The 22,982-nt window shown below is 40.9% G+C and overlaps 3 protein-coding genes across 8 annotated transcripts in view; 2 read left to right on the top strand and 1 right to left on the bottom strand.

Annotated features, from left to right (window-relative positions):
• lrrfip1a (leucine rich repeat (in FLII) interacting protein 1a) overlaps nucleotides 1-13,495 on the top strand; it is a 48,699-nt gene extending 35,204 nt beyond the window's left edge. Inside the window, exons 4-16 of one of the 3 annotated variants that reach the window (XM_030081412.1) lie at nucleotides 1,526-1,552; nucleotides 1,781-1,906; nucleotides 2,774-2,845; nucleotides 3,865-4,035; nucleotides 4,488-4,580; nucleotides 4,862-4,954; nucleotides 5,151-5,243; nucleotides 5,588-5,732; nucleotides 10,905-10,954; nucleotides 11,445-11,565; nucleotides 11,680-11,759; nucleotides 11,850-11,954; nucleotides 12,079-13,495. In XM_030081412.1, coding sequence (XP_029937272.1) covers nucleotides 1,526-1,552; nucleotides 1,781-1,906; nucleotides 2,774-2,845; nucleotides 3,865-4,035; nucleotides 4,488-4,580; nucleotides 4,862-4,954; nucleotides 5,151-5,243; nucleotides 5,588-5,732; nucleotides 10,905-10,954; nucleotides 11,445-11,565; nucleotides 11,680-11,759; nucleotides 11,850-11,954; nucleotides 12,079-12,186 — 1,284 coding nt within the window. In that variant the 3' untranslated portion in view covers nucleotides 12,187-13,495. Of the gene's footprint in view, nucleotides 1-1,525; nucleotides 1,553-1,780; nucleotides 1,907-2,773; nucleotides 2,846-3,864; nucleotides 4,036-4,487; nucleotides 4,581-4,861; nucleotides 4,955-5,150; nucleotides 5,244-5,587; nucleotides 5,733-6,778; nucleotides 9,701-10,904; nucleotides 10,955-11,444; nucleotides 11,566-11,679; nucleotides 11,760-11,849; nucleotides 11,955-12,078 lie in introns of those variants that run through there. The other 2 variants (XM_030081410.1, XM_030081411.1) reach the window with 2 other exon arrangements.
• Nucleotides 13,478-18,810, bottom strand: tyw5 (tRNA-yW synthesizing protein 5). 3 transcript variants are annotated; one of them, XM_030081415.1, is made up of 8 exons: nucleotides 18,715-18,810; nucleotides 17,778-17,932; nucleotides 17,341-17,410; nucleotides 17,186-17,230; nucleotides 16,845-16,982; nucleotides 16,229-16,373; nucleotides 14,877-14,993; nucleotides 13,478-14,742 (listed from the first exon to the last, which is right to left on the bottom strand). In XM_030081415.1, exons 2-8 carry the CDS (start codon nucleotides 17,807-17,809, stop codon nucleotides 14,411-14,413), a joined length of 879 nt encoding a protein of 292 aa, XP_029937275.1. In that variant the 5' UTR covers nucleotides 17,810-17,932; nucleotides 18,715-18,810; the 3' UTR covers nucleotides 13,478-14,410. The 3 variants fall into 3 exon arrangements, with proteins under 3 accessions (XP_029937275.1, XP_029937273.1, XP_029937274.1); XM_030081413.1 differs by lacking the exon at nucleotides 18,715-18,810 and adding an exon at nucleotides 18,485-18,647; XM_030081414.1 differs by lacking the exon at nucleotides 18,715-18,810 and adding an exon at nucleotides 18,485-18,645 and having other exon boundaries at nucleotides 16,229-16,316.
• On the top strand, nucleotides 17,933-22,857 carry maip1 (matrix AAA peptidase interacting protein 1). Of its 2 annotated transcripts, XM_030081417.1 has the most exons (7): nucleotides 17,933-17,958; nucleotides 18,364-18,461; nucleotides 18,808-19,171; nucleotides 19,354-19,425; nucleotides 20,311-20,437; nucleotides 21,025-21,175; nucleotides 21,803-22,857. In XM_030081417.1, the coding sequence occupies exons 3-7, from the start codon at nucleotides 18,854-18,856 to the stop codon at nucleotides 21,879-21,881; spliced, it is 747 nt and encodes a 248-aa protein (XP_029937277.1). In that variant the 5' UTR covers nucleotides 17,933-17,958; nucleotides 18,364-18,461; nucleotides 18,808-18,853; the 3' UTR covers nucleotides 21,882-22,857. The 2 variants fall into 2 exon arrangements, with proteins under 2 accessions (XP_029937277.1, XP_029937276.1); XM_030081416.1 differs by lacking the exons at nucleotides 17,933-17,958; nucleotides 18,364-18,461 and having other exon boundaries at nucleotides 18,626-19,171.
• Nucleotides 22,858-22,982: the final 125 nt, after the last annotated feature.

Below are 22,982 nucleotides of genomic sequence, written 5' to 3' on the forward strand. Positions count from 1 at the left end.
TGTTTTTAGGTTGGTGAACTATGTATTGAAGCTCAATCTGCTGTAAGATACTCTGGATAAGAGCAACATATAAATGTCTGAAATGTGACCACTGTCCTCATGGTGATCAGTCCAGTCCACTGAGTTTGGGACGGGCCACAGTGGCTGATATGGGCCATCTGTCACAAGCCTGCATCATCTGACAGGGCTTTAGTCAAGGCTGGTCAGTCACAACTGGAAAAGCATAATGGGATTATGTAAAATCAGGCCAACCAAAGTAATGGCAAAAAAAAAAAAAAAAAAAAAAAAAAAAAAAATCTGAGGTATTTCCAGTGTCTTTGGCATATAGTGACATATTTTCAGTCACATAGAGTGGAGAATAACACAGATACTTTTTTGGATTTGTTAAGTTTCACTTTTTGGAAATTCAAAATGTGTCATAGGTTCACAAATCACTGTTCTGATATCAGAATAATCTTGCAAAAGTCAGTTTAATAAGTATAGGAATATTATGATCATTCACATGAATCACATTTTCACAACTTGCTACAATATGTAATCCCAGACATTTGAAATTTTGCCCACAGGATGCATTGGTCAGTGTTTGCTATCATGAATTCATATACCTGCAGCTTATTTCTCTCGCTCTTTCATTTCAGCTCACCAGAGCACCAATGACCACTTTTACTTTTTATCTTGTCTTCACATAAATTTTGTCATTTCAAATCACGTTGTAGTGTTTCAGCTGGTTAATGGTCTTTGTGAGGCCTGATGTCCTAAGTGGCTGTTGTTTTAGGAAATACAAGACAATGACCTACCAGAAGTGACTTGTTTGTTGTTTTATTTCGCCCCCTGGTGGCTGTTGTAGGACAACTGCGGCTCTGTGGCCAGTTTCCTAAGGAGTGCAGCCAGTAGCAGTGGCCTCCCCAGGGACCTGGACGATGTTACTATCCCCGATTTTTCTGATGTGAGTCAGAAAAGATCTGCCACGTTTCTTTCCCTCTGTGCACTTAACCCAGACAGGAGGGATAAGTGTGGGGAGTGGAGCATGTCTTACTTGGTTTTCAGAGACTGGTTTGTGTGTTGCCTGAGCATGGAGAGTGCCAGTAAACTTATCTTGTGCCTGGGTTAAAGCTATGACCTGTTTGATGGGTTTTTGGTTCGTTTGTTTGGATGACACAGCATACTGTTGGATGAACTAAACTTATATTGGGCTCTAATTGCGAGATAGTATTGATAATAATTGTGTTTTTCTGAAAGTTTGTGTGGTACTCGTTTGCATGTTGTTTCCTATCGATAAGCTTGTTGTTTATGATTAGAGGGAAGATGCCAAGCATGGAGCTGCTTCTCTATCTGTTGGTTGAGAATAATTTTTGGTTGGATGGATCATTCATTATCGATTTTCTTGTTGACAATGAGCTGTCTGTAATGAGGGATTTTGGGACCGACTTCCTAGGCTTGGTGTGTCTTGGCCCGGTGGCCTTCACATTCGCTTCTGTTGTTAAGCTTTGGTTTGCTCTTACACATTGTTTTTGTGTCTCAATAGGTGGAGGACAGAGATTATCTTGAAAAGGTGAGTGGATCACATCACTAAATGTATTGTAAATTGTCATTCAACAACAGATCAGAGTTCACTTTATGATGCGTGGCTCTGATTGAAAAATATAGCTTTTACAAGGCAGTTTTAGCAGCAGCTGTTTTGTATTTTGGACGTTAGATACCATTCCCCACCATTTGACCACTGAATGCGTTTTAAATTCTGTACAAACATCATTTTTGTCATCATGGTTCTCTCCCTCAGGGATCTCGAGCAGCATCTGCTTTAACAGCAGCAACCCTCACCTCTTTAGGAGGGACTTCTTCCCGAAGAGGAAGTGGAGAGACAGCTATAACTTTAGATACCGAGGCGTCCATACGAGAAATCAAGGTAAACCTACAAAGGTGGAGGTTCCCGGCAGAAAACGTAAACTTCCTGAACAACCATCGTTTTAGGTTTTGGTGCATCAAGATTGCTGTTGAAGGATTTCAGTAGTATTGACATCATATAAGCACTGATTCAGGTGTGGACAGAAACTCTAAAACTAGGAACATTCACCACAGTTGATGCTGAAGTATTTATCCAGATGATGCCTTTGATTTGAGTCTCACAGTCTCAGGAAATGTCCATATTTTTTATATGCTAAAGACACTGGGTGATGTAAAATATTGATGATAGACATTGGGTTTTAGTGTCAGGTCCTCAGAATAAAATTTCATGGCTTTCTTCAGACTTACAGCATTTCACCATCATCATCATCATCATCATCATCAAACCTTTATTTATGCGGGGAGGACCATTGAGAGCAAGCTTTCTTCTTCAAGGACGTCCTGATTACAGCAAGCAATAAAACAAAGCTTACCAAACACAGTAAAACACATAGTAAACGGTGAATGGACTGCATATCTAAAACGCTTATCTTGTCCACCGCCCAACACCAACAGACTGGAGTGTATTGAGATTCACAGGCTGAGGATATATAACAGTGTCTGCGTGTCCACAGGTGGATTTTACCTTTCCATTTCACTTTTCAAGTGTTATATGGCAATCCTCTCAGCATTACCAGACAGACTATCTGTTGACCTGACTGGGAATTCCCTTTTCTTCCAGTCAGGCTCTGTGCTTCCTGTCATTTCTGCCGCCTCTGCTTAGACATGTCTGTTACTGTTCTCATTGCTCTTTCACCAAACTTTCTGCTTTACCTTTTGCTGTCATGCCATGCCTCTCCGCTCACACCTCCTGCACTCTTAACCCCAGGAGATTCATGAACTGAAGGATCAGATTCAAGATGTGGAATCCAAGTACACGCAGAACCTCAAAGAAATCAAGGTACAAGCCAGAGTCCCTTTGAACAAAAAATGCAATTGCTACCTTGCTGTCATTAACTAATGGGTTTGATGTCCCTAATTTAAATAGCAATAGCTGAAAGTGTGCACCTGGTTAACCAAATCATTAAGTCGTGGCTCCCAAATGGCACAAGGGATAGTTAAATGAGATCCTTTGTATTGGTGGAAAAAAGACTTTTCCTGCCTTAAATAAGTGAACTGGCCAATACAGTAAATAACTCTGCATGCTTTCCTGAAATTGACAAATAGCTACATACACCAGTATGACACTAAAGCAGGCCTACAGTTTCTTATGCAGGACTGGAGTGTAGTCTAAATGTTTGCTGCAAGCTTCCTTAATTTTATAAATAATTTGATTGTACTTACTCTTGAAAAGTAGACTGAACACTTTATATTTTTCAAATGCACAATGCTTCACAATTTTACAGCTACTTATACTCTTAGACACTTGGAAGCTGTCAAGCGTATATGTAGCCTACTGGTACTGGCCTCCATACAGTGTTGGGTTTAAGGGCCTTGTCAAGGGCACCCCAGTGTGCAGTGCAGACTTGATTCATTCATTTCCCCTTGTGCATGTTTTCCCAAGTGTTGAGTGAGCTTGAAAACTGGCAGTGTCACAAGCTGACTTCTCTAATCTGCATGTCACTGTCATTCCTCCATGTGTTTGAATTTTCCATTGCACCTTCAGGTCAAGGTCAAAAACTATTTTGTCTGTAATTCTTTGCATTCATTTTAACCTCCTAACAGTGTTTACAGTTCATCAGATGCAGAAAGAAGCTTGCTTATTTGACTTGTAAATACATTTCCCTGTGGTTGTCTGAATTTTCTGGCATTGTGTTGTCCTGTGAGGCCAGATGCATCCATCTGGTAGGCTACTCCAAGCATATCATTTGCAGATATTATTTAGCAGAGGTCAGTATGCCTTGGCACTCTTTGTTCATGAGTAGACAAGGCAGCATGTGTGCTAATACATGTATCCTCTTTTTCATGACTCCTTATTAGGATGCTTTAGTGGAGGTGGAGGAGAAGTACCGCAAGGCCATGGTGTCCAACGCCCAGCTGGACAACGAGAAGAACAACCTGATGTACCAGGTCGACACACTGAAGGACTCTCTCATGGAGCTGGAGGAGCTGCTGTCTGAGTCACGCCGTGAATATGAGGAGAAAGTTAAGGTACAGAAGCAGAGTGATAGTCTTTGATTAAGCAATATAACATTGGATAGTTTTAGCTATGAAATCTAAATAAAGAGATAGAATAGAAAAGGTTCAGTAGGTGAAGGAGACTTAGCATTAATGTCTTAATGGGTTAGCCTGGAAAACGAGACCTGGGCATGAGAAAAGACGCAATCGGCTGTAAGCTTGATGGTGAGATCAGGAGGACTTGGATGTGTTGTTCCACTGAAAGCTCCAGTAGTAGTTGTTTACTACCTGGATTGTTTTTGAGTGTTGTGATGGTGACACCATGCGTCGTTAATTGACAGCACGGAAATAAAACAAAACTTTTTAAAGAAAGATGTCTTGTGTCTTGACTGGCAGAATGATCGGTGTTTCGGAAATGAGCTCTTCATTAATTCTTTACACGAGGCCCCCTGCTTTGTTGTCAAGTCTTGTCTTGTTCCTCACAGGAGTACGAACGAGAGAAGCATGCCCACAGCGTCCTTCAGTTCCAGTTCAATGAGATGAAAGAGACGCTAAAGCAAAGCGAAGAGCTGCTAAACGTGAGTACAGCTGTCCCCTGTGTTCCCAGATATGAATGTGTGAAGCTGTGTGAGCGTGAAGCAGTGTGCAGAAAAAGTGCTCGTTTCCTCTGGATAAATGACTGACTAAAAAAAATCCAGTTACTTTTCATTTAATATTTTTAAGTTTTTAGGTGCTGCTGTGAGTGAGGCTGTATGTAGGGGTGCACATTTCACAACTTTCCTGTCTTTTCACCTCTGTGCTGGCACTGCATATTTTTCTCTGCTTTTCCGACTTTCTTTTTCCCTTTCCTGCTGTTTAGGAGATCCGTCAGTTGCGTATGAAGCAGGACAGTTTTACTAGGGAAATTTCTGACCTGAAGGAGACTGTGGAGTGGAAGGATAAAAAAATTGGGGTATGGTTTGTCAACCCTGACCCAGCAGTATTGTAATTTACTTACTCAGGGTTTCCACTCACTCTTGCTTAATTATGATGACCTGGCAACAATATCTCCTTTGCTTGAAACTGTTTACTGTCTTTTACTTCCTTGTCACATCACTTCTCCCTCCTCCTCTGCACTTCTTCTCTCTCCACTTGGGGGTTTTGCTCAGGCCTTAGAGCGACAGAAAGAATATACAGATGCAATCCGAACTGAGCGAGATGAGCTCAGAGACGAGGTGGTCAAGCTGAAAGATATTCTTAAGGTACTCGGTGTGAAATTATCATTGTATTGCATTCGTGTTTTAGGACTGTGCAGTCTCTGTACAGTTTTGACTGAAATGTCAAAAAGGTTTATAAGAGAAAACTGGATACTGTATGAAGCTAAAAAGTAACTGATGAATAATATTTGGTCCTACACAAGTACCATCCCAGTTTACTTTTGCTTCACTTTGTTTCAAAAGGTTTTTTGGATGTGAAATTTCATATTTTATGTTTGAGTGAGTGATCTTTTATTACCAAAACCAAACAATGATGCATTCATTTTGCAATTCTTTTTCAAGGTGTGGGACCTTCCGTACTAAAGTTTACCTTCTTGTTTTCTTTCTAGAAACACGGAATAGTGTTGGGACCTGATCTGAACATCAATGGGGAAGTCATTGAAGGAGAAACTGAAGGGTCATCCAGTGGAGATCCCGCCTCCCGACTGGCTCAGGATTCACAAACGTCCCCAATGGAAGGGAACAGTATGCTCGGTAAAACACACAAAAAAATATCATTGCATGCCCTTTTAATGCAGAGCTTAGCACGAAGCTAACTAAATGTTTTCATTCCAAAATGTTCTATATCCATTCTGGGTAAAAAGGTTGCCTCTTTGCTCAGTTATTTGAAAAATACATTAAAAATACTCACTATTCAGTAAATGAAGATTAAAATAGCTTCAGTAATATCACTGTTCTCAGTAATTTTGCAGTGTAAATGTCACATTTTTTGTTGGATATTTCCTTTTGGAATGAACTCTTCAGCTCTACTGTTGCCCGGTGGTGATATGCACCTAGAGCATTTAGACCCAGCTCTGTTTTGCACTGACCTTAAGCCTTTACACTGTACGTCTTGCACTCTTTGATGATCTCACCTTTCACTGACAAACCCAGTGGCAACTTACCTTCACAGCTGTCTACCACTAACTTTCTGGCTTTTGATATTTTGCTCTTGCACCAATAGTTATCACCTAGTTTATAGTTTCACCTAATTTTATGCATTCCAGTGTATGTCAGTCAGCCAAAACACACATTGTATGGATATTTAGGTTTAAACCATGTTTTTTAAGTTTGCTTTGGTGTAGCAAATTTACGAAAGAGTAGCTGTATAGACTAGAGATATGAATTGCATCAATCCTTGTTTGTTAACTGTTTGTTTATTGACCAACAACAACTGAAATCACACTGATTTGCTCAAAAGACATACAACACCACTGCAGTGGTTTCAAGACTAAGAAATTACATTTGGACCAACCTCTCCTGAATCTTGCTGCTGCATCTGGGATCAAGGACTTCATTTTGGTGATCTGCTCTTCCTCCTCTTTTTCTTACTCTTGTTTTCGATGTGCTTTTCATGGTCGTCCTCTTTGTCTTTTTCCGACTCTTTCATGCTGCTGAATCAGTCTAGAGTCTTCTGCATTACCTTGAGTTCTGCTGTTGTGCTTTTTGCTCAACGTTAAAGAGATTACACTTTTGAAAGTCATGTATAAATTTATCGTTTCTGGGCCCTCTATCACCGTCTGCTCTTCATGATCTCCTAGGCAGCACACAGGAGATTCAGTTGAGAAGTAGCGGAGAGGAAGAGGTGGCTCCAGATCAGCATCAAGAAATACTCAAGGAAGCTAAAGAGATCCACTCGAGCTCTGAAACACCCTGTAATCTCACTTGTGTTTCCACATCTAGAGAAGAGCAAGAGGCATGCTTGCAAGCAGTAGAAGACGGTGTCAGAGAAAATGCCGTCAGCAATGACTCTGACGTTGAAATTAATGACTCTAAAATCACAGATGAAAAAAACACAGTGATGTACAACTCTCAGTTTGAAGGGATTGCAACAAGTCCTGAAGAAAAACTCACAGGGACAGAAATGGTGGAGGTGGGAGATATAGAGGAAGCAAGTAAAGGGGAGATAGGAGCAGAAAAAATTAGTACTGTTGATTCAGAAAACATAGTCATTGAGTGTAGTGATGATATGAGAGAGACATGTAACAGTGTCTCTGAAGAGCAAGTAAACAGACCAGAGGACGCTGAGGGAAGTAAGTCAGCTATGAGCTGTACAGACTTGTGTCCGGATCAAGAAGCCACTGAAGATAACATGAAAGTATGCTCACCTGATGATTCAACCTCAGCCGTATCAAATATTGAACTTCAACACGAGGCCGTGAATGCCGAAGAGGCAGAGAATGAGGAGTTAGAGGAAATTTCGAACAAATCTCAGACTCGGGATGCTACAGGCAAAAAGAAGAAAAAGAAGAGGAGAGGCAAGAAGAAGAAGGGAGGTGCTCATGAGGATGAAAAGCAAAAGAGCGATGCAAAGGAAAAAAGTGTATTGATGGAGAAGGAAAATAGCAAAACAGAGAAAGATTTAGACTTGCCTCCAAGCAATAATGAGCCTACAGCAGAACCTGAGGTTGACAATTCTTCCATTAAAGCCTTGCAGGAATCAAGAGTAAATACAAGTCAGGATGAGCAGGACAAAGCACATGTTGTGGAGACTGACGGAGTCGAAGCAGTGGAATCTGTAATGAGCATCAATACACAGTCCAATGTCAGTGCAGTTAATCTTACTGACAACTCAGAAACTACTCAAGGCACTGAGGAACATGATGGAGAATGCACTGCGAATATAGATAACTCTAAATATGAAACAGAAGTCTCAACCAAGACTGGAGTTGTTCAGATTGAATCAGAAATAGCTGATATTGCAGAGAATGAAACATGGTCTATAAATGAGGTCAAATTAGAAAGCACAACTGATAGCCCTGAGGACACTGTAGAAACCACAGACTGTAAGGAAAACCTTGAGGTTGATTCACCAGAGCCAACTAATGCTGATGCACCCACAGACCAATCAGAATCCACAAACAACTCTGAGATTGAGGACAACAAGTCGGTTGTTCCATTGAATGACGATGGCTTCACTGACTGTCTTGAGAGCTCATCTTTCTCAGAGGGGCCATCCACAATGATCAGCGCAGGAAATGATGCTGCCATTGTGGTTTCCATTGGAGACCCTGTGGAGGTGACAGAGACAGTCAAGGATGAAGAGGAGCCAGGAGTAAAGATGGAACAAAAATCCTTTTCTTGCAGTGCCACTGCTGCCGATCATGATGAAGGCTACGCAGAGATAAAACTGGACAGGACAGGAGAGGAGGAGCTGAATGGAGGCTTGTCAGGACCAGAGGAATCACCTCAGCTTGACAGCACCTCAGTGCCATTCCCAACAGATACAGAAACAAGTGACAGCACTGACAGTGCATCATCATCAATAAAACACAATGCATTTGTTCCAGAAAACAGCATTTCAGAGACAGATATCCAAGCTGAACATTTTGATGATGTATCTAGTTTTCCAGTGGAAAGCCAAGATTTGAACACAGCACACCGCGTGGATCAAAATGATGAATCCAAATCTGAATTTACCTTGGAAACGGAGGAGAGTGACATTAGGATATTACAGACAGCGGACTCTGATGAAGTCGCTGACATCGATTCCCCTAACAAGCAGGACGACAGTGATGGAGGATCAGCCATTGCTCAAGATCATGAACATCAAAATAGCCAATATGACCAGGGAAGTGAAAAATCTCCTTGTCCAGAGGAAAGACAACAAGATGACTCCAACGACGACAAGCCAGACGATAGCACAGCGCCTCAACCAGCCCAGCAGGATAGCAATGAAGAGGACGACGAAGATGAGGAAGGGCAGTCGTTTGACTTTGATGACATGGATATGGAGGAAGCCATAGCCGCAAATGACAGTTTAACAGCAACACAGGAGGATGATGAGAGTGGAGTGGAAGTCACATCAGACGAAGACAACAATGATGATTCAGTGGCATCCCACTGTGATTCTGCATCAAATGAAGTCACAGAGCCACAGCTGCAAACAGAAGAGGAGCCTGCTGAGAGCAATGAAAAGAAGTGTACGACTGCTGAGGACAGCAAGGCGGACATACCAGATGAGCTGGATACTGTCTCTGAGGCTGACCCAAACTCAGTGGATAACAAGGAAGCCCCATCTGAAAAGGGGGAGGATGAACAACAAAACACAGTGGAGAAGGAATCAGGTGTAGCAGATGAATCCAGGGACATTTTAGAGGAAGGAGAGGCTGGCATTGTTGGTGAGCTGGGGATTGTAGCAAGCAACCTTGTTGAAGAAGTAAACCAGGAGTTGTGTTCACCAGTAGGGCAAGGAGAAGATGCCATTAAGCATGAACTGCAGAGTGAGGGCAAAGAGAGCAGCGACATAGAGCCACCATTATCGAGAAAAGATTCAAAAAAGAACAGCAAGAAAGGTAAAACAAAGGGTAAAGAAGAATGTAAGATGTCTTAGTATATTGCTTAAAAGGTTTGATTACCTCACTTTTGTAAAAAAAAAAAAAAAAAAAAAAAAATTAAATACAGTGTCATCATTTTGTATTCATTCCAAAGGCAATATATGTGTTTATTGTTTTGTCAATTTGCATAAACAGCCTGAGATCCAAGCATGAACTTTCACAAAGGTCAGATGTGTTGAAAAAATTGTAGAAACAAAATGTTTAGAAACATTAACATTTAGATTTCACTATTACACAAGATAATACAACAGTATACTGCACTGTACTGCACTGTAACATATTTATTTTGATACCTGTGCACATTTTTCACGCTGCTTGTAATGTTTAATGAGTAATTATTAACATTACCTTTGATGCTCTGCAAGAGCATCACAATGTCTTTTTTTTTCATATCATAAACTCCAGGAACTCCTTTATTTCTTGGTTTATTTTTTCAAGCAAAGCAAATTGTTAACTGATAATTCTTTGTAACTGATCATGAGTCTTTACAGTGAAATAGCTCTTATATTTTCTTATATTTTCTGTAATGTTAGGCTCATAGTTAAAATGAACAGTCTTTGAAAAACCTGTCATATTTGCAGCTGCAAGTAAGACTGTTTGATTTAAACTAAATTTGCAGGAGTCTGAGATTCTGGATCACACCAAAACTTGTTTGACGCAAAGGCTGCATTGTGTTGCACTTTTCGAGGAAGTGATGGAGTGATGCAGCCACAGCTTAATGGACATAAACGCCTTGCTACTACCTACCTATTTGAAATGTTGATCTAAGTGCATTTTTGTAATGAATTGCTTGCATGACATGGCCTTTATTAAAAAAGAAAGAAAGAAAGTTTTGGTTCTTTGCAGTAAATATTGCAACAAATATCAAACTCCATTAAACTCCATTAATGGTTTACAGTCTTTTTGTTCAGCACTGATTCATTGAAAGGTTCCTACCACTTTATTCTTCCATTATGTAGCGTAGCTGTGGCCTTAGAACCTGTGAGTTCTTGCATTGACCTCTTGTCCACAGTTCTGCATGCTAACTTACCCCTCACACCACACACCCCATCACCTCCCCATGGATCCCTGCTCCGCTGCATGCATGAAGTGAATAAAACACCTCCCACCCTGACCCAGCCCCCCTCCCTCCATCTCCTTGGCTCCTCCCACCCCTGGTATGTTACTATTTTGTTCCTGTTTTTTTACAGCAGATTGTAATGATTGTTGGTAAAGTACTATTTAGGCTTTGTGATGCATGGGGACTAGTTTGTGATGTATATTACCATTCTAGAAACTGAAATGAGCCTGAATCGTTGGATTCTCAAACATGTCTTTGTTTATCTTTCAGAGATCCGCCTGAGGAAGCTGGTGGATGAGCGTGAAAAAATGATAGAACAGGTGGGTCACTGCAGCAGATAGCAGGAGATATGTAGAATATGAATAAACCACAGAGGACAATCTATTTTGCCTTTTGTTGTTTCCTAGAGGTTTTTAGTATGGATGCCCTCCTTCAGTGTACAGTTCAGTTCAGATGCAGCAAACTGATTAGAAGAAGTATAGTAATTGTTATAGTGACAGGAGCCAGTGATTTCCTGATGATTTCCTTTGCCTTCGTGTCAGGGTGCCTAAAGAAGCTGAAATTGTATATACATAAAACGTAACATGATAAAGAAGCCTAGGTTTGAATTTGGCCCATACTCTTTGCTGCATGTCATCTCCTCTCTCTGTTCACTGTCGCTGTCTAATAAAGCAGAAATGCCCAAAAAAACAAAACTATTCCTTACCAGGGCAACTTTGAGCAATGTGTTGCCTTATATTCTTTGTGGATTAGTTGAGTGTGTTGTTCATCAGCTGATGTCTTCTTCATCCTGGACGGTTTGATTAATAGGTGAAGAAACTAAAGGCTCAACTGGAACAGAAGACACAGAGAAATGGCATGGAGAGCGGCTCAGGCGCAGACGGTGAAATTCTCGAGAACGGCACAGATCCCAGCATACTAGAACTGCAGAGTAAGTTGCCATGAAAAATATCACTCCATTCTTTGCAATGCTGTATATTTTCTACTTTAACATTTATGCATCACATAGAAGTTAAGAGTTTTTGTTTTTCCTGAATCTTTGCAGGAGATTCCAACAGGCAAATAAGCGACTTAAAGTTCAAACTTGTGAAAGCGGAGCAGGAGGTCACTGCCTTGGAGCAAAATGTAAGCAGAGAAAATCATATGAATTGATAGGTATTTGTAAACATGACAGTATTCCCATTTGAAATATCTATTTTTTTTTTTCTCTCCCAGGTGACCAGGCTTGAGGGTCAGGTGACACGTTACAAGTCTGCATCAGAGAACTCAGAGAAGGTGGAGGACGAGCTGAAGGCAGAGAAACGCAAGCTGCAGAGAGAGGTACAATGTTATGTTTTCTTAGCCTGCAAATACAACTCAGAACAGAAGTATTAATGGATACTGACTTTTAATTTGACGTGTTTTAATTGTTATATGGTTTGTGTCTCCCCATGTGAAATAACAGCTGCGGTCAGCACTGGACAAGATAGATGAACTCGAGTCAAACAACAGCCACCTTTCTAAAAGACTGGAGAAGATGAAGTCCAATCGTGGTACAGCACAGACCCCATAGTAACCAATTATTAACTCCACCTTCTCTCTGTCCCGCACTGGCTGATCACTTGGAGGAATAATCCTGCAATTTTGGGTTACTCTTTTTGTCTGCCTAATAGCAATCTTACAAAAAAGAAAGAAAAAAAAACATGAGAAACCTAGTTATCATAAGCACAGAAACATAATTAGGAGTACACAAACACACAACGTGCCATTTCTTTGTCTTTTTTGTTGTTGTCCAATGAGAATTCTTCTTAGTGTTGCATACACACCCAGAGAGCTCCTTCAAGTAGTACATACAGTAGAAAAGCAATGTCTGCGTGCCTCATGACTTGAGATACTGTTTGATCTATTCTGTCAACACCATCTGCACCATGGCTGCGTGAAATGGGCCACATGGAGTGTTTGTGCTGGGACTGGACGCCATTAAGAGGACCTCATCCTCTCCCTTGGGTTGCGTGACTCTTTTGTTGAATATTTTAAGACAAATATTGCACTACCCTCTGTCCCGAACTTTCTGCTGCCTCTCGACAAGATTCAAGAAGTTGTTTGCCTTGCACACATGGAGCACAGCGGGATGTGCCTCCCTGCCCCGTTCAGTCTGTCAACAAAAGACAGAGCACTTGGAGTAAACAATGCCCACAAACTGTTTTTATGTCCGTGACCCATGAATTATGACTGTTCCTGCCTCAGAGGATGTGATCGCATGTCTCAATGGACCGGTGTGTGTCGTGGATGAGAGAGCAAGTCGGTGTCTAAGTGTGTTATTTTCCCTTTTTTCTGTCTGCATTTTTTCTGATTTGCATCCAAAGCCAAAATATAAAAAAAAGTAAAAAATTAAACTTGTTTGGGTGTGTATGTCTGTCCACAGTCCTCTACTTTTTCTTTTGTTACTCATTCTCTGCAAAAGGGTGTGCTCAGTTGATAAGGAATAATCCCAACACAATTTAATGATAATAATCAAAAATGCACTTGCTAGTCACCAGCTTTCAAATATCTGCTCCTTTATTTACACAAGTGTGATGCAGGGTAAAGTAATTTGAACAAACAGGTTCTGGCTTGGCCCATAGTGTGATAACCTTACTTCTCATTAGATAGTAACTCAAAGCTTATTTCTGTTTCATATACCAAGTCACTGGTTGGCTCTTGTGCACACTCAGCTGCTGAGACTTAAAGAAGGAAAGTGATAAGAAGGGCTCAAAGGGGTGAAGATAGGAGACACTGTACACACTGGGGAGATGCTTCACTGTTTACAAAGCTTTAAAATGTTTGTAAAGAAACTTAAAGAACTGTAATCTTTGTGCAATAAAATGTCAAACCAAGATGTACCGGCAGATGTGTTCTTCAGTCCAAAACTTTGCATGAATTTGTGGTGACATAGGCCTTTGATAGGACATTTTCACATTTGCAATATAGCTTATGTTCCAATTCCTCCAATCATTCCTGCAGAGTATTTGAGTGAAAGTGTGAATTAACTCTTCCAGCTCTTGCATAGGCTTTATAACGGGGTCAGACTAATATTCCCCTGGTCATATTTTTGGTTATGGTTTGCGGTGACATTTAGTAAGTGGTTTTAAGACAATATTATATTGTTACAACTACTTACTAAGTCATATAAACAAATTTTTTTTTCTGGAAAACATTTCAATTTTATCTCATTATACATAACTTGTTAAACTGACTAATAAAAACATTAGGTCAAGAGTTTAGAATGGGCTGATTGGTACACTCCTTAGTCACTTTTAATTAAATGTGTAAAAGCCAGTGAAGTCATCTTATTTTTCCACAAAAAGAGATGTAAACCCTCCATGAAGATGAAAACCCAACAATCATAAAGAAGGAAGGCTGCTGTGATTTAAACACTATGTAATGATGAGAGGTGCTCTTTTGGAAGAAGGATTAATTAACGCAATTCCAAGGCCCCTCTTTCTTTAAAAAAAAAAAAAGGCTTTATAGTTCTGGGCAATGCAATACAAATACAAAATGTTTTAATCTTTATCTTGTTGCTGCTCATTAGCCAAAAATGATAAAAGCATTTTATTCTGTAGAAGTGTCTGGGGATCCTATATTTTTCATTCCAGTCAACATTGGTTCTCCACAAGCCTAAACCAAGCCAAGTCTGTCCAAACTTCCATCTGTTCCAAGGTAAATAGTTCAACTTCCAAGCTTGAAGTCATGTGTATTATGCATAGCATAAATTAACCATTGTCTTTATGGACCACAGAGGCTTTATTGGTTACTCTTCATTTCTCTGCAGGAGATTCCTCCAAGTTTGGTGCATGGACTAATGTGCATTCAGGGTTGTCTGGTTCAGTTGTGCCTGATGGATTGAACAAGTATGTCCGCTTTTGGATACGCTGAATCATTCGTCGGCCATAGAAATCCCGATAGTCTGCTGGGAGCTCATCCAGAGTGTGTAATGCCCTCTCCAGTGCCTGAAGGGCCCGAGCTGCAGCCAGGGGGTCTTTATTACCATAGGGGTCTTTTTTATCATAGCTTTGTGCAGGCAGATGTCGCCAAAACACATTAACACCCACACCAAACTGCAGCGCAAGAGTGTTGTGGAACCACAGCGCTGAGGAAAAGAAGGACATCACTGAATTAAAACCAAAGAGAAGTACATGAAAACATCCATAGGAATGGGTGGAATAAAAAAAGAGGTTTATTTAGCTGGTTTGCTTGTGAAGTTGGATGGTGCAGTTCTCTTACCAGGGATGAAAAGCAGATCTCCAGGCTCCAGCACACACTCATACCTCTGTGCCTTCACAAACTCAGGAAACTCTTTCAAGTCTGGAGAGTCGATGTCCAGCACCTCCGATTTATCACCTAATGGGTTACAAATCACAAAGAAGGATATTGTGATACGGTAATATTATTCCAAGCTGTGGCAATTTCAGAAGTTACTGCTCATTTCAGATAAGAGCACAATACTGTCAGTGACATGTTCAGTTATTCTGGAGATGTGCAATATGGCCACTCCACACTTTAAATATGTGCGTAAATATTTAATGTCTTTAAATGTGTATGTTGTCGCTGAAATGACAGCAGATCATGTCAGACATTTGTTATGCTTCAAATTTAATAGTTCATATTGGCAAATAAATAGTGCTCCATAAAAAGAAGGAAAACAAGTTCACATGCGTCCCAATAAATTACATGAAACTTCTCAATTTGGTATGAAATCTCTAAAAGGGGGGTTTCTTGACAGAGGTTTACTTAAAACAGGACTAAGCCGTAATCCCAAATAGTTAATCATAGTCTAAAAACTGACTTTCCAAAAGACATTTTCACTTGAGATTAGTCCTTGATTAAATCAGACGTAATCCTCCACCAGTTCCATGTTTTCCTTGTTTCTGGCGACACTGTTGCTTTGGCGTTTAGCACTCAGTGCAGGTGCAAACTCTGCATAACAGTAAAGACTCAGTGCACACTGTTGTTTCTTTTATTTCTTCTGCTGTCTCACATTCATCACAAACAAGTGGCTGAATTTTTCCCAGAAGAAAAAAAAAAAAAAACCTTTACAGGAGCTCAGCAAAAGCTAAAGAATTGGTTCATGAACTGGTTGTGGGTTGAATCACCATTGTAACATATCATTTGGTGATAAATGGTATCAGAATGGACATTTATTTATATAAAAGGGCTGTTGATTATTAGTTTGACTTCAAAATGATGCTCATAAAACCTGGACTAGATCTAGAAAAACTCAGGACTGTGTGGGACACAGAAAAAGAGGATGGATGCTGTTTCTCCTCTGCAAAACAGCAGTAATCTGAAGTTAAATCTGCTGCCTCGGAGGCTTAATTTACACCTTCATTTACTAACACTAATCATTGACTTGGAAATCGGATCATTTAAATCTGGATTACGATAAAGCTAAGACTATTTCAACCCATGACCCAGAAGGAGAATGAGAGTTATTCTAGTTTAAAAGAAATGTTAGTCTACAGCTAAGCTTTATCTCCCTGGGAAATATCCCCATAATGTTCTAAACCAATATATTCCCACTGGCCCACTAAACAGAAACCAGTATGTCACTATCATCTGTCTGTATAGATTCTTACCTGACAGGTAGAGGTGCAAAGCATCCTGGGGGCTGAAGAGAACCACACGCTTCCTCCCAGTCACCTGAGCCAGCAGGTTATCCATCACCTGAGGGTATACAGGACCCAGGCTTATTATAGCAAGGCCAGTTTGTGCATCAGAAACCTAAGTTTAAAAAAGTAAATAAATAAATACTTTTCAAAAATACATCTTCAAAGCTAAATTCAGGTTGGCTGTTCTGTGTCACCAAGGCCCTCATCACTGGCCTTTTTATAGAGATTTATTGACTTCATATTCCTGATGTTGAGGTTGGTAGAATTTAAAGTTGTTCTGCAGCCAGCCAGTAGAGGGCAGCGGAGCTCCCATCTCTCACAGGACTACTGTATTGGCTTAAAAAATACACAAAACTACAAAACAAAAATCCTACATAACTAACTAAAAAAAAAAAAAAGATAATTTTGACCTTGTGTCCACAAATTAGAGATTATTTCAAGCACCATACAATAAGGGGTTTCCTTCACATTTGCCTTTGAAACACACTCATGAAAAAGTACGCATTTAACTAGAGGTATCTATGCAGCATGCCTGAAGCTGGTGGGAGCTCAGTCTTGCTCAAACACACGCACACACACTCACATCGTAATGTGTCCATAGCTGCAGACCACAGGAGCTGATGCGAAAGACGCTGGAGAAAAACTGATCGGGTTCAAAGAAGTGTGGGATCTGGAAATCCTCTGCCAGGTCAGGAAACTGTTTACTCAGGTCAGCAGGTTCCTGTGGGGGAGGAAGTATACTTGAATATCATTCCCAATTAAGAACTCTCTTCCTGAACCTTGAGTTGCAACCTGAAGGTTACAAAATGATCCTGTTCCATCAGAGACTCCTACTCTGCAGATTTTACACGATCATACAATCCCCTAGTACAACCTCAAGAATTAATCTGCAGTTTCAGAGGGAAAGATGGAGTCTTCAGGTACCTTTCGAACGTCCTCTCCCAGCGACCGCAGATAATAGCTCTCATCCTAAAGACAACACAACAGGTCAGCCCAGGGATTCATGCCCTGACATAAACGGCACTTTGCACTATATTATCTAAAGTGCCTACTTTTAATCTTAAATGCATCCTACTTACCTCACACAGAAAGAAATTAGAGTGCTTTTCCTCAGATGCCCTTTTCACAAATTCATTAAATGGCAGTGTCCTGTGAATAATAATGAGAGGAAGCTGAGGAAACTGCAGTACCTCTGCATATGTTTTTGAGAGGGAGAGCTGTTATCATTACTGTTTTTTAGCTACCCATGTGTGGTGTGATGCTAGATTCTACATACATATCAGATTTCTTATATTTGTATATATTTGCCACTAGCCTATATATTTAAATATTTATATGTTTGGTTTGTGTGCTGATTTCTTGTCCTGTGTGTGATTGCATATTTGTGATTACATACAGGACATCACGTGCATTGTAATTACACACACTGTAATCATTAGTTTTTGTAGTTGTTTTAGCTACCTGTACATGATGTGATGCTAGATTCTGTAGAGAGAGAGGGTGCGTGGGGGCTCACCTGTATACAAAGTTTTTGCGGAGGAAGTCCATCTGTGGCACAGTGGATACATGAACCTTCACCTCCTTGTCACCTCCTCTCTGTCCAAGGTATTCAACCGTCCATTTCTCCACACAGGGGCCCAGGTGCACGCCTCTCAGCACGGCTGGTCTCCGCTGGAAATGAACAGTTGGCAACCGAGGTTAGTTGGTCAGGGGGACATAACACTGTTAACTCCAACAGCCCAAAACACAACTTGCTGGCAGGGTATAGTAGCAAATAGATCACTCTAATAAGACTACAGCTTAAGACAAACAAATCATAAGGGTACTATAAAGTTTGGGGCATTTTCTTCTATTCTGATAACATTTAGAGGTGTTGAATAAACCAAACCAAAGTCCACAGTGGACGGCGGTAGGAAGCAGCGTAAACTGATTGTAAAAGTTGAAGTTTTGCTAAAATACCGCTTTGTAGTTATATCACTTTTACGCCGAAATTATCAGTGGCCTCCAATAATTTCAATTAAGATCATACGTCTTGTTATACAACTGTGTAAAATTGCTGGTTGGGAAAGCAATTTATGATTGACGGATTTTTTTTAACGCAGTTCGGTACATCGCCTTCGCACTACGCAAGGAGTACACGGGGACTGAGCAGGGCTGGCGTCTGAAGCAGCGACAACCAGCAGGCGAAGACTAACGCCGGGTGGTCTGGCTGTTTCGTCTTACCTCTGGATAAATGTCTCGCACAAAACTGTCCCTGTCTACTTCTGTGAATATCGGCACCTCGACCTTTTCCCGTCGCTCCATTTAACATGATTTGAGTCGGCACTTAAAACAGCATGTGAAACCAAATAGCAGAGGAGGTGTTGCATTGTTTACCCTCCCCACGTTAGCACCAAATGGGAGTGGACATAGAGGGCAAAAACAGAATAACTAATTGAACTGAAAATACTAACCTATGTCATTAAGTGAATTGAAAATAGCACAATTATCTCTAGTAATTTCATCTACGACTTCGCGTCTTTTGTAAACATCCACTTTGTTCCCAGTCGGACGGCACAAGTAGACGGACGCAAGAGGTGTAAGACGAAAAAGATGGCGCTGCCCATGTTAAGAGGTTGTTATTGTAGCAGGCTGTCATCCGTATTCAACATCACTCGCCTCCGTAAAGCGGAAAGTGTCCTGGGCCGGTCCGGTACAGTGCGGCCGCCTCACCCGTCAGCCGCCGGCGCTGTGGCGGCCGCCCGCGGCTACAGCTCTGAGCGCGGCGGGCACAAGCAGCAGCAGAAGGTGGTGGTGGTGGGCATCCCGAGCCCTTTCATGTGGTTTCGGACGAGAATCTACTACTTTCTGATCAGGGCCTACTTCGACAAGGAGTTTAACATTGAGGAATTCACTGAGGGGGCGAAACAGGTCAGTGTTGCAAGCTCAGGTTGGGAGCCCACTCTCATTTAAAAAGCAGTGTCTTCATTAAAGTGGGCGTTGCACAGTTGACAGCTAAAAAAAAAAAAAAAAAAAGGATTTGTCAATCGGTCCACAACATTTCCGCATCACGCTGAGCTGCTACTAATGAACTTTTCCATTACCCTCTGCAGGCGTTCTCCCATGTGTCCAGACTGCTGTCACAGTGCCAGTTTGAGGCCCTGGAGGGCCTGGTGGCCAAGGATGTAAGTATGGCAGTGCATCAAGCCTGTACCTGTCATTTGAACTGTGTCCAGGGCTTGGCACTCACTTTTTGGCTCACCAGACACTGTGGCTAGTGGTTCTCCAAAGTCACCAGCCACTCAGCATTTTCACCAGCCAACAGGGTGACAGGAGACTGTAACGGCATGCATTTGTTTGGAAATAACATTTTATTCGAACAAGAGAGGATTATAGGCCTACCTGTCCAGCCTTAGTACAGGGTATATATATATATGTATGTGTGTGTGTGTGTGTGTGTGTGTGTGTGTGTGTGTGTCAGATGACAGGCTTTTTGCCATGTCAGTGCTCTCCCAAATCCATGATGATGACATAGACTGACCAATGGGATTATTTTTTAAAAGAAGAATGCCACCCACCAAAGTGGCCGAATTCTACCTGCATTTGGCGAGCGGGCAGGCGGGTGTTAATGTCAAACCCTGGGTGTGTCAGTCCAGACCGTCATGATATCTCTAATATGAACATGCTTTGTGTACAGGGAAGCCGCTTGAGTTGCAGGCACAGACACTAATGCTAAAGTCATTCCACTGCCAAAATTTTGAATAGTAAGACAAGATAAACCAGTGAAACAAATTCTGCCATACATTTCTGTACTTTCTCAATCCATGTAGGACCTTAATAACCAGTGATAAAATTTTAAATCAATTCTGTATTTCACTGGAAATCATTACAAATGAGCCAGGGCTGGAGGGATGTGCTGTCTTTTCTTTGTACCAGTTAAAAGTCTAGCAGCTGTGTTTTGAGTCAGTTCTAGTGCTAAAAAGGGTGAAATTGTTGTATCTTGATACTCTTGTAAGGGGTGTAGTGTCTTTGTTCAAGCTCATCATCATTTCATTTTCACTTTGTTGCAGCTGATTGGGAAGCTGGAGGAAAAATGCAACCTTCTTCCCTCAAGCCACAAAAGAGCACTCTCTGCAGATCCTGATGAGATCATGTACACGACTGCTGGGGATGTGGGCATCTACTATGATGATAATGGTAAGTATGACTGTGTTCTTCTCAGAAAATGTATTCGGATGTCAATGCAAGAAGAACGCCACTTGATTTTTATGGTGTTAATTTTGTTGCAGCCCCAAACAGTATCTGTTTAAGGTAACTGTTTTGCAGAAAAAACTATTAGGGCTTAGACGATATGTTTATCTCCCAATACAATACTATCACCATACTTGGGTGCTGATTCAGTATGATTTGTGATTCTTAAGTATTGTGATTCCACAAGTATTGTGATATGATATTACAATTTTATTGAGATTTTTGAATGATTCTCCAGTTTGTGGTTAGTTTCATGAAGCTGTGATTATCTTAAAGGTCTCAGTAGGTCATTTTATATAATACCAACAGATTCCTTAGGTTGTCCAGTTGTATTCAAGTTTTAGTTTCATTTACTTTAAATTGATTCAGTAACAAAAAACTATCAAAAAACCATTTAAGAAAGAGTCATGATACTTAAGTGAATAGTTTTTTCCCCATACCTAATTAAAATATCAACACAAGAAGAGGGCCACTTGATGTTTTCGGCAGTAGTATCCATGCAGCCTAAACTGATGTCACTTCTCTCTTTCCAGGGAGAAAGTTTGTGAGCATTCTTATGCGTTTCTGGTATCTGACAAGTGCAAGTCTTCCTGAGGACACCATGGAGGGAGCTCGTCTCTTTCAGGTGGCCATTGGTGGAGAGGGAGAGGGGGAAACTAAGAGGTTGCTAACAGCCAATTATGAGTGAGTATATTTTTTGGGCAGGTAAGCATTATGAATGGTGTTTTTTTTTTTTTTTTTTTAATTATAGAGAAATTCTTCAACCCCAACCAAATTTGTGCCACATACTCACCCCAAGTTGTCTTAAGCGCCTGATGAAACGTTTTTAGTTGCATGCCTCTGTACACTGCACACTGAGTATGGCTAATGAACAAACAGGAGGCGGGGCTTCAGTCACACACACATGCTCATGCATTAGATATTTTTGTCACATGATTTATTTAGCAATTCTTTGGTAGAAGTACGCTGGTTTGGGATGTCCATAACGTACAAATCGGGAGTCAACGTTTGGATTTTTTTGCACAAAGAATTTGGGAATTTGAAACAGACATTTTTTTAATCATCTTTGGTGCTGTGCTTGGACGTCACCAATCAGCTCCTTTCTAACAAAAATGGAAGCAGTTTTTTTAATTTTTTTTCATCTTCATCAGACATTGAAGACAACTCAGGTCAAGTACATGAACGAAGAACATGAAGCTTTTGAGTGAAGTATTCCTTTAACGATGCCGTTCTTCTGAACTGCATGACCATTGCATTGTCAAGAACATGCTCTTCTGATCGTCCTGTGTGTTTGTGTTGGTTTGCTGGCAGATTCCAGAGGGAGTTCACTAAAGGAGTGGCACCAGACTGGACCATTACGAGGATAGAGCACTCCAAACTGTTGGATTAAAGTGGGATTTCTTTGAGGCTGACGCACCGCTGGGAACTGGTGAAGGACCAGGGATGTCCCTCAGTGTCTCCTTACTTTATATTGAGCAGGAATATCTCTTTACCCACAGCAGTCTACTCCATAGAAGGAAAATAATAGCCAGCACCTGACTGAGAAATCCAGGAGAAACCAGAGACAAACGTTTATTTAAACACCATCGACCGTAGACGGGGCATATGAACCAATCACTTTTCGTTTTTAGATACTGCCCAGAACTGTGTGCAGTTTAACAGTGTTGCTGATTATTTTCTTTACTATCTGTATTGTCCTACTAGTCAACAATGAAACCTTGTTTGTGAACTGTTGCTCTGGAAGGCTGAGTTTTGGGCTCTTACTTGTGCATCGAGGAATAGGGCTCAAGGGTATGTGGGAGACCTGGATTATTTACAGGTACTGTTTGAGCCCAGTCTGATGGTGTGAATGAAATGCAAGCGAAGTCTGTGACGAGACACTGTTGTCAGTCTTAGATCTACTGCTGCACGTATTTCAAGTCATCATAAAGAATGCGTTCAAAAGAAAAAACAGTCAAATAAATTATAAACACAATGTGAAATCATTCCCGACATAAAACACATCTTGTGGGGGCCACTTGCTCCCTGATACTCCCACATCTTGTGTTCATTTTTGAGAGAACTGCCTGGATTGCAGCATTTCCAGCACTTGTATTCACCAGTAGAGAAATGATTCTTCTCTGCAGTATGTCGGTCTGCTCGGCATCGGCCTTCCTGTCAGCATTTTATGTGCCAGATAGTAACAACTGTGGTTTTCCTGTCCTCAAAGAAAATGTGTGACCTGCTGCTGTCACTTGGCTCTGATGCACACGACTGAAAATATACAGTGTGTATGTGTGTGCGTGTGTGTTTGTAATAGTGATTAAGGCAGATTGAAGAAGCAGACTTCGATTGTATGAATAAAGATTTTAGAAAAAAAAAAAAGCCATTGTACTGGCCTGTTTTTTCCCCATTTAATGTGATCTCCTCTGTATGTTAATTTAATATTTGTGTACTTAGCATATGATAATTGTGCTTAAAAATGTCTCTGTAATGACTAAAATCACTGCAC

Source organism: Myripristis murdjan, chromosome 21 (genome assembly GCF_902150065.1).
Source record: "Myripristis murdjan chromosome 21, fMyrMur1.1, whole genome shotgun sequence".
Taxonomy (NCBI): Eukaryota; Metazoa; Chordata; class Actinopteri; order Holocentriformes; family Holocentridae; genus Myripristis; species Myripristis murdjan.